Raw genomic sequence first — 11,466 nt, forward strand, 5'->3', positions numbered from 1 at the left:
GTGGAAGATGGCTTCTTTGTCAGTGGCAGCTAAAATCTTGTCCACTCACGCTGTAAACTGAGCATTCATCATGGGTTAACTAGCATCTTTGAACTAAACATGATTGTTTACCTGTATTCACATTTTATTAAGGGTTGCATCTCATAGAAGGGCACTCAACTAATTGTAGACTACCAGATTTGTATTGAGCTTGCAGGCCGACACCATCAACAAAACTCATGGCAAACCTCATGAAATATTTTCTCTTTGAATAATATAAAGTTAAAATTCAGGAAGAATCACACAGACCTCGTTTGAATTTTTCTCCACTCACCAACAATTTAACTAATAATATGCAAAAAGGATTCATAAAGGGGTTAACTGGAGATGTATATTTTCATTAGCCACATTCTTGTGCAACTGAGTGCACTGCTCATTAATTCGCCTAGCATGACAATATTGCGGTGCAGTTGTTGACCACATTCTCCTTTGAGCAGCTTCTTGCTAAAGTTTATTTTAGAGTTGGAATGAATCTGGCTTCAGAGAGGATCACAAAAGCCTACTGAGAGATCTGATTAATAATTTCAAATTTTTCCTTGTTGGCTCATCACCTGTGAGTCCAGAGATGTCTGAACTAATACTCTGAAAAACATATGGAAGAGTAATTAGATACTTATTTCCCTAAAAAGCTAAATTATGGAAGAAACAAAGGATCCTCACCTCAATATTCTTCAAGGTGAATATGAGGGTTAAAATAGATTCCCTAATTAGTTCGGCATTGTCAGGAGTTATGATGGCAGATTGAACCTCCCTACGATATGACAGCAGTTAGCGATTAGAGATGGTAATATGAGTAAGTTATGGAAAAAGTTGTTGAAGCATATCTACTGAATAAATATCTTGATTAAGGGCTAACAAAAAAATGCTACAGACTTTTAAGATTAATTGCATCTTCTTCTGTCCATCTCAAACTGACTTACCACTAGGCTTCTATTTTATCATCAATCTTTTATACCCATTTTTCTCTTTCAACATTCTATTTCCTGTCTCAGCATCTTGGCTTTGATTCTAGATTTTTTACTTTCTCCTATATCCTATTTTGTTTCTGTCAGAGTAAAATAATCTACAATTTTCTCTTATTCTATCATTTTCCTTTTAGACTAGACATGATAAGTCTGCCTTATTTGCAGCATTTTTTCTTTCAATTCTTGGTACTAATTGCAACTTCGTATAATAGATTAATTATTTTCTCTTCAGTATTCAATTCTTTTCTCTCAACTAAATGAGAGAACATATTCTCATTTTCAGATTAACTATGAGACTTTTACTCCTGCTATTTCCATATAAGCTCCCATTTTAGCTCTTTGAAGAGTAGATACTAGAAAAATACTCTCTTTTTCTTATTGCAACCCTTTAATTTTTCTCTCTCTCTTTCTCTGACATCATATCTTAAGTTTGAGGGTGAGTTAAAAAAAGAATATTATACTGCATTGAAGCACAAATCAAACAGACTTCAATTTCACACGATTAAAGCTTCAACCACTATAATATTGTTTCATCTTCGATGACTTCACTAAGCCCTTTTTTTTCCAATTTTGAGAGACTCTTCTTCTAGTTTGCATAACATGTTGGATCCTGATCAACAGCCAAGCTAAGTAGAATATTTAATAGATATTAAATTAGGAGTCTTATGTTCTTCTTCATATTCTATCGACTGCAAATTACTATTTTCTTTCCAAATATATGCAACTTCTTTATTTTGTTTATTTTGCGCCCTATACAAAGTTTTATCTAAATTGTAAGTGACCTGATTATGTAACAAAAGGTCACTAGGTTAATATTAAATAATTAATCTATTCTAGAAGTCCAAAATCTTTGAAGCAGAGGAGATAAATAAACACTCAAGGAATGGCTCAAAGAAAAACTTTAACTGCTGGGAAAAACGTTCTCAACTCAAGTGAAATGTTTGCTCACATAAACATATATGTAAAATCAAAAAGAATTACTGCATCTGAGTCATCACAAGTGAAAGGACATGGCTAAACCTAATATTCATTTAGTCAATCACAAAAAGACAGAAAGGAGGTCTTGTATGCTTGAAGAAAGCACCACTATGTTATGCAACCATAAAATAATTGAAGGACAGTTTAACAGTTAAATATAAAATGAAGCACCTAAACTATATATATCTAGAAATTGGTGATACCAAGTGGTACTACCTCAAATCCTCAGTTGCCATAGCTAAACGTTTAATTAAATTTTCCACGTCCTTCAACAGAGTACTATCACGAACCTCAGCAAGCAAAGGCTGAATACCTTCAGCCAAGACTTCAATCTGTTGCATCACTACAATAAATTCTTCGTACTTAAAACTCAAAATAATTGAAAAATAAAGGCATAATATCAGAAACAGGTGTATATGCACACAAGGAAATCAACCTTGAACATGAAGATGTCTTTAGATATAGAATTAAATAACAACAAAATGGTTGCTCATGGTAAAGATATAGAATGAGAGGTTAACGAAATGATGCTACTGCATAATGCAGGAGAAACAAATCCATTCAAAGTAGCTCTTAATATTTTTCACAAAAAACCCTTTGTTACATAATTCAGGGAAGAATTATTGAATATCAGAAATTTTAATCTAGACCAAATTGGACAAGACAATGATTCCCCAGAAGGAAAAAAATGAAAACAAGAACATAAAAAAAACATTAAGCATCCAGAACTTCAAGTTCATGATTTCTATCCAACAATCACAGTGTTAATTGGTTACACATATTCTTCAGATAGGATAGCATAATCTGATATATGGATGGAACATGGAAGTAGTGATCGTATGGAATTAAGAAACAACTTTTTATTGGATTTAAGAGCCAAAATTAGATAATAGGGACAAGATGCAGTATCATACTTATCATAAGGTAAATCACATAACTAATGAACTATTTTTTCACCTTTGCAAGGAGGGGCTGTGCATCTTCAACAACACACGCAACCCTTTCAGCCAATCTATAACTTCTGGACACTCCAATCTCATCCATTTCTCTTCCAAGACGAGTAAACACTCCAACTAAGGCATCCAAGTTTACCCCTTGTTGTCCTTTAATCCTTTCTCTGTTGCACACAATAAGACCTTCTTGGACACAATCAGGATCAAGTGGACTTGCAGAAGGTTCAGGGAGAGGATCTCTTGGGGTGATATCAATCAATGTCTCCATAAGAAGACCAGACTGATTCACCTCAACCAATGAATTTCGAGGTACGATGATTTTGTCATCCTCAACCTATCAAAATGAAGGTTAAAGAAATTATAATCACTAGTCTCTTGTTAGAATCAAGAGACCTCAGAAACTAAGATACAAAACAACATTAAAATATTCCAATGAACAGAATATATCAATGTGTCCATAAAGGCATGTAAAATGTTTGATATGCAAGAAACAACTAAGATTCTTAAACTATGATCAGATGGAAGAAAAGAAAACCATGCTAAGTTAATTTATTCTTTTCAGAGCCAGAGTAAGCACAAAAAGGTGTCAGAAAGAAAGCACCATAATTGCATAAAGCTTACACATTTTTCAAATTGCATGTAACTAACTGAAATAGAATTATTTGTCTGGTGGTGTGCCATATAATGGATTTGCATGTAACATATATCTCAAGTTTTTAAGGAATAACTTTGTTATGATATAAATTATAGAGTTGGATTACAAAATTTTAGAAATCCTTTCTCCCAGAATAAGAAATATATGCCTTTAAAAGGTTTGATCATTATGATCAAGATTTTATTTCATCAGACTTTGGCTTTCTTCCATCTTGGTGAATGGCGGTTTTCAATGATTAACCAATGAATTGCTTCTGTCACATCACCATAACGTCTAGCAGCCCAAGTTTAACGAATTTGTAGGCCAAATAATAAAAAAGCATCCACAAGAGAATCATTTCCTAGGTGTCAACAGTTACCTGAAGTCTACCAATTTTGTGAACTTATTACGTGTTGTAGCATACTTCTAGTGAATCTGTTCGTGCATAATGGTGAAGCTGGATAAGAAAGTGAACTTCAACACAAGCAAGAATGCTTGTGTAGAAATATTTACGGTAAAAAACATGTGGTCTTAGAAAAAGAATCCACAAAATGATCCGTCCTAAGTAATAATAACAACGTTGAACTCTATTTTTCAGAAAAGGGGCTAAGTTAATGAATTTCTAACGAACTTTTAAGCATACAATTGCATATTAATTATACTTTGGACGCAGCACAAGGAACTAAAATGCACACACCTCCGCGACAGCATCAATGCTCTTCAAGCTGGAACCTACACGCACCACGCTGCCCACAGTCACCCCCCTGATCCTGACGGGGGTGCCCACGCAGATCCCACACGCCTGGGAGAACTGGAACACCACCTGGTACTTCCTCAGCCGCGACCTCAGCTGGATGCCCCGCAGCCAAACAATGGCGAGGGCGAAAACGGCCGCTCCGGAGACCATGAACAGCCCGACGCCTCCCTCCCACACGCTCCGCTGCCCGAATCCGTAATCCCCGAGCGGCTGCAGAGACTGCCTCCACAGCTTCCTCGGGACGTCCAGGACAGATGCCAACGGGTTCTTCCTCGTAGATCGGCCCTCGTCGGAGCCGGTGGAAGAGGCCTTAATCCGAAGGAATCTCTTGGTCGGGCAGCGGAAATTTGGGGCATTGGCGACCAAGGGAAGAGTCGACGGCGACGGGAGTGAATTGACGGAGGAAAGCATCTCGATTCGGAGGAAGCGCGCGTCGGATGGATTGGACTAAACCCTAGAGAGCAACCGACGGATCGATTGAAGGGAAAGAAGAGGAGCGACCGCGTGGGGAATGACTTATATACGTATAGGTAGATTATGTAAATTTCACCTCTAACTTTCAAACCTTTCCAAACTCCAAAACGCCCCTATTTTCTAAATTCCGAAACCGTTTGCCGAAGTATAAAAGTTGTCTAAACTTTACCTTGCTTAAAAATTAGACTTAAAATATTCACTAAAATCTTTGCTTAAAGAGTTATTCCTAATATGATTCAAATGATTTCAATTCATAGGAAAGTAAACTGGAGAACATATTTGTTTTTTTAGTTTTTATCAAGAAAAATAAATAAGATTGGAATAGTTGGGGCACAAATATCGATGGCATGAGTTCTTTTTTGGGTTTTATTGATTTTCTTTAATACTTGTATTTAATTTGGGGCAAGATCCTTTTTTCCCTAAATTGATTAAAGACATCAAATAGGTCCAATATAGAAGATTATAGACTATTAGATATTTGATAATAGTAGATGTCCTAATATATCTAATATATCATGGAGGATCAAATGTTAAGCACGAGAAAGAATATACAAATAAATCAAAAAAGATTAGAAGTTTGACAATGGAGAAATCTTAGCAGGTACAGATTGATCAAATGTTAGACAATAATATAGTCTTAGAGAATCAAAGTTGATTGAATGTTAAACAATAATGAAATCCCGATAGATTAAGATTGACTAGATGTCAGGTAAAAAAAAAATCTCAATAAGTTGACCGAATGCTAAGCAAAGGAAGTTCGGATAGATTGAAATCAATCGGATACTAAGTAATGCCAAAATTCAATCTGGGTAATGCTGAAACAGAAATATTAAATAACTGTTAGGGAGTAGCAAATAATTGATGCCCTCTGATGTGATGGAGATGACATGGGCCATGTGGCAGGATTTAGTCAATGCAAAGGTCATGTGGCATGCTTTAAGAATTGGTCAACACAAATATCAAGGACTTGATCGATGCAAATATCATCAGTCTTCGACCGCTTGAGCGGATCCAATCGACCGAGCTGATTGGTTGTCGACTTTCCAACCTCTTGAATCGTCGACGTCCCAACTTCCCTATATCCTGAGTCGTCGATTCCTTGAACTCCTAACATGTGAAGGGACGACAACAAAGGGACACGGGGATTATTACAACCCCTTTTACACTGTGTTTGGGAGGAGGTGAGGGAAGGAAAAGGAAGGGGAAATAAGGGGAAGGGAACTTTGAACCTTGTTTGGAAAGGAGTGAGGGAAGATGAGGGAAGAGTAGGGAAGGGTAAGTCTTAACCTTCCTTACTCATGAAAAGGGAGATTTTCTTACACTCCAATTTGAGGTGTAAGGAAAAGGAAGACAACTCTACATATTATGTATTCCATTTTATCCCTGTTTTAAAATATTAATTCTCAAAAGATTTATTTAATCTAAATTTTTTAAATTTCTCTAATTGAGCACGATCTTTTCACTCTTTTCTTACATCAGTAAATTTTTATAGAAATATATATATAAATACTGATTTATCCTTTGTCGTACTAAATATACAGATTTTATATTTCACATACTTATTGTATATATACTCATTATTTCTTTAAATTTTTTTATTTATTTAAATCATAAATATTAATTTTAGTTGGTCTCACAAGGTAGTTTTGACAAGAAAAATCTTACATCGATTTAATGACTATACTTTTTTTTTTCATGTGTAGATTTATTTTAAGAAGTAAGGGTATTTTTATAATTTTATATATTTAACCTTCAATCTCTTTCCTTTCTTCCCAAACAAGGTAACACATGTTATATTAATGGACCTTCCCTTTCTTCCAAACAAGGAGAACATAAATACTTCCCTTCCCCTCCCTTTAATCCAAACATAGCATCCTTTGGTCTTTTCTCCAAGAGATATGCCCCTTGGACTTCTTTCCCTATATAAGATAAGGGGAGGGAGGCTCTAAGAGGGGGCAACAATAGGACAACAAGATGAAATCTAATCACCAACATATCCTTTATTATTCTCTATGTTATAATCTTAGTTTTATTTTCCATTGTTTATTTCTCTATTATACTCTTTTGAAGCTCCCATGATGACTAGGCATCAGAGGAACCTCACCGAGCACTACAAAAAAGTTGCCGATTAGCGACGACAATATTCCATCGCTAATCGGTCGCTAACAGTCGATTAGTGATCGATTTGCGACAGAATATTACCGTCGCATTTTTTATGGTCGATGACATCATCTTAGCGACGAAATTTTCATTCCGTCACTAAATAGTGACGGACTTTAAATATCCGTCGCTATATTTTGCGACGGACAATTATAGTCCGTCTCTATACGTTAGCGACGAAAATTTAAATTTTCGTCGCTACTTAGCGACGGAAAATTAAATGTCCGTCGCTAGATTATTTAAAAATAAAAAAAATTAAACGAACTCAGTGACGGATAAATATAAATCCGTTGCTAATAATTCTTAAAAATAAAAAAAAACTGACGACTAATAATTCTTAAAAATAAAAAAAAAATCGACGACCTCAACGACAGATATAAATAAATCCGTTGCTGATTAGCGATGGATTTTAAAATTTCGTCACTAATAATTGTTTTTTTAATATTCTTTTTATTTTTTTGAAATCCCTATTTACATTCGAATAAGATGACATAGTAGAATGCAATCAACAATAATATACACATAAACAAACCAAAATACATAAACACCATAATACTGCAATATCTGAATCAAAAACACAAATCTAAATATCTGAATACACTCCAATTCAAGCTGAATACAATAATACAAATACGAATATCTAAATACACTGATACTGTATCATTTGTTTAAATACAATAACAGATCAAAAAAATATCTAAACAAACCTAGCCAAAATAGAAGATCCTACAAAAAAGATAATAAAATAGATTAGTAATAAATTAATAATAACAAGGTATTTGAAAAATGCATGTTTACAAATCATAACTTACAAAAATTAGAAGTGATAGAAATTTTAACATACCTCGCAGGCAGCTACTGATCAGGAGCATTAGGGTCCTGAGTGTCTGCATCAGCGTCCGCACGTCGCAGCTGATCGTAACATGGCATGGGTGGCATCGGGCCCATGGCATCCATAAAGGTCGTCATCTGCCGTGCAAGTCGATCATAATTCTATTGCGACGCCTCTAATGTAGAGAGTCGATTCTTTAATTCTTGATTTTCTTGTTGTAGGGCTTCTATCGCAGAAAATGATCTGCTGGTACGACCCCTGGCTCTAGGGGCCATTACACCATCATATACGACTCTCGCCTGGGACCCTAGACCGTAGAGGGTAAAGCTTTTCTTCCTCCCACCGACCACATTATAGTATATCTCATTCAACTGGTCGATTGAGAGATCCTGCCTCTCCCCTCCCTCAAAAGCAGGCGCAGACGCTTATGCAACTCTAGCAGATAATTCAGCCTGTTTAAAAATAAATTAATATAAAATTTAAGATTAGGAAAAATAATTACAATACTGAAATGTGAAATAAATTTAAAAATTATTTTCTTATTTCTAATGCCTGCGAGCGATGATCGATAAATGTGTCATCCTTGGACTTGTGTGTCTTCGTAAAAATCTCCCAACAAGTAGAAGGGCGCTGTAACTCGTGCTCCTGAAAATATAAAAATACAATTAAATAAAAATCAAACTAAATCATTACTAATTAAATAATTCTAATACAAATATATTAATTGTAAACTTACCAAGTCCAAGGTATGCTCAACAATGGAACGGGATCCAACTGTATGCTTTGTGGATCCGGTGCTACGGCCAGCCAGCTCGGTGTTTCTGTTGGATCGAGCTGTCGCTGCATTTGCTTGCTATCTTTCTGCTTGCCATATGGCTTGCCATGCAGCCCAAATGTCCTCTGGGATCCAAGATGGTCTGATGCCCTTTCTTCTGCATTTATATAGCAGATCTTTATATAATTTGGCACAAGCAGCATTCCAGGTGTTTTTAAACTTCTGCTCGTGCCCTGACTCAAAAGTATACTTTTTCTGCAAGAAAAAAAAATTAGTAGGAACAAAAATAACTTCATTGGTGATTAAAATGATTTACCACAAACTCATCGTAGTAGAAGCATCGCATGTCCTGGTTGACATGACTCCAAGTATGCCCTAAAGCAAGTTTGTTAGCATCAAAGGTTTCAGTATGGTTAGCACCATTACTAAAATGTCAGAATAACAAAGGTAAATATAGGATATACAAAAAATGTCTGGGCAAAAAAATTGAATACATTGCCTTGGTAGAGCAATCAAAGGCAAGTACTACAACAACAAAGCATGTGTCTATGCAAACTATTCTGCATCATTCATGAAAATACTACAAGTAATACTAATCATAAGACAAAAACTATAATTTTCTAACATTAGTATATCTCCTACATTACTAATTTAAAAAATGTCATATACTATAATTAAATAATTAAAATATTCTTGTATTCAAAACTTCTAGTTCTTGAAACCATAGAGGTACTTCAAATTGTTATCTCATTATAGACAACCTCCCAAACCAATTCTGAATCCATACTCCAACATCCATAAATAATATCATTAGCATTTTATGAAAACATTCATTTTATGGAGTGGTACTTAGATTCTCCGAATCCTTGTTTATAATTTGACATACAGCTAAGACATGCCAAATTTCCAATTTCTGAATGCTAGCCGATCCACAAAATAGGTTTTTTTCAATAGCCATCTCTCTTTGACATTTAACAAACTACTTAATCGTACTCAATGGTTTCTTGAGAAATATTGTTGATCCTATATCAATTCTAATTCGTGTTAATTTCATAAGCGCCTTATGCACAAGGTTTCTAGTATCTTCAAATTGTAACCGCCAAGTCTATAGCATGTCTGTTACATATAATCCTTAAGGGGTGTTTGGTTAAGGGTAATCCATGATTACCTTGGTTATCCACCCAAAGTTATCAAATAAAACCCTATTTGGTTTAGTTAATCGGTGATTCCCTAGTAATGTTATATTCCCGACATGTCAGCCTACATCAGCAAATCAGGGCATCTAACCCGGAATTGCAAAACCAAGAAAAATCTAGGTTTTGTTGGATTCCGGGGTTATCCTAATTTCGTTTACCAAATTACCCATTTTCCGCAAGCCGTCCGCGAAACCTCCGCGAGCCCGCCGTCCAAGCGAAACCTCCAAGCGAAACCTCCGCGAGCCCGCCGTCCCTCCAAGCGAAAACCTCCGCGACCCTCCAGAGCGAAACCTAGCGAGGCCTCGTCTCCCTCGGCGGCGATTCCGTCCCGAGCAAAAATCTCTGCGAGGCCTCGTCTCCCCCGAGCGAAAACATTCTTCGAAGCCTTCCTCTTCGTCTCGAGCGAAAACGTTCGAAGCCCTTCCTCTCCGTCCCGAGCAAAACATTCGGTGAGACATCCTCTTCGTCCCGAGCGAAACCCTAGCGGCGAGTCCGTCCCGAGCGCGCGCTTCCCCTTCCGGCGAAACCCTAGCGGCGATTCTTGACCTCAGCCTCGTCCTCCTCCTCACGGTGAGTCTTCTTCCCGTTCCTTTGTGTGAAAAATGAAGAAGGTTGTTGTTTTTACCAACTGGGGCTTACAAATCGTGATTTGTTGTTCATTGCTTAATATATCAATCAACAAGATTGAGATTGTCAAACCTCAGATAAATAGATATCTTTTATCAACTTGTTTCTGGATATTCAAGTTCTATCAGTCTAAAAACTTAGTTATCTATCATAAATCACATGAATCAAGTCTGTGTTACATATCAATCTTGTTGCCCAGTTGATCATGTATGTCGCAGACCAGTTCTTCTGATGCTTCACATGGCACTAAAGATATCATCAAATATGATGATCATTGATCATCTATAATGAAGATTTTAAATTCTTATTGACATCACACTGGACGTCGGCGGGCAGGACATTGAGCCGATGGACTGCAACAGTAGGGGAGACGCTGGTGAGATCTTCGGTGCTCCAGGCGAAGACGTCCCGGTTCCGGTAGAGGTACGCCCCGAGACTCTCCTTCAGTTCGGGCGTTAGGTCCGCCGCTATGTGGACGAGGGTCTCGGGTCGATCCGGGCAAACCTGCAAGACTTCTTTCTCCTTTAGATTTGTAGCAGAGGGGGCCTCCTGCACCGAGTGGATTGCGTCACCTTGTATCTTCCGATTCTTTCTGGCCTCGGTTCTGACCATGTCTACATAACATTTCTGTGAGGCCAGTTGGTCTCCTCGGGCCTCCCCGACTTGGTTTCCGACCGGGAATTTCATTTTCTGATGGTAAGTGGAAACCACTGCTGAGAAGGCACTGAGAGTTGGTCTCCCAAGATGACGTTGTAGGCGGATGGCGCGTCTACAATGGTGAATGGAACGCGCCGAGTCCTCTTCAATGGCTCTTCTCCCAGCGAGATAGCGAGGATGATCTGTCCAAGTGGCCGCACTTCGTTCCCCGTGAACCCGAACAGGGAAGTGGTCATCGGCGACAGGTCGGCCTTGTCGATCTGCATCGGAGAGGCTCCGCCGTCGTCGCTGTCTCCTCGGGCTTCCAGCCATTGCTCCGAGCGCCTCGGGATGGTGGCGATGGTGGCGTGCACGACCAAGGCATCGTCGTGCGGTGTCTCCACGCCTTCCAAATCTTGAGGGTCGAATCCGAGGATCGG

The 11,466-nt window shown here is 37.6% G+C and overlaps 1 protein-coding gene across 1 annotated transcript; it reads right to left on the minus strand.

Moving 5' to 3' along the window:
• Positions 1-219: 219 nt before the first annotated feature.
• Positions 220-4,798, minus strand: LOC141843145 (protein TRIGALACTOSYLDIACYLGLYCEROL 2, chloroplastic-like). Its single transcript, XM_074731181.1, has 5 exons — positions 4,267-4,798; positions 2,940-3,269; positions 2,199-2,314; positions 700-790; positions 220-621 (listed from the first exon to the last, which is right to left on the minus strand). Exons 1-5 carry the CDS (start codon positions 4,735-4,737, stop codon positions 529-531), a joined length of 1,101 nt encoding a protein of 366 aa, XP_074587282.1. The 5' UTR covers positions 4,738-4,798; the 3' UTR covers positions 220-528.
• Between the last annotated feature and the right edge of the window lie 6,668 nt (positions 4,799-11,466).

The sequence above is a fragment of the Curcuma longa genome, chromosome 12, assembly GCF_044706935.1.
Source record: "Curcuma longa cultivar G26 ecotype Majalengka, Jawa Barat chromosome 12, ITB_CL_G26_1.1, whole genome shotgun sequence".
Classification (NCBI taxonomy): domain Eukaryota; kingdom Viridiplantae; phylum Streptophyta; class Magnoliopsida; order Zingiberales; family Zingiberaceae; genus Curcuma; species Curcuma longa.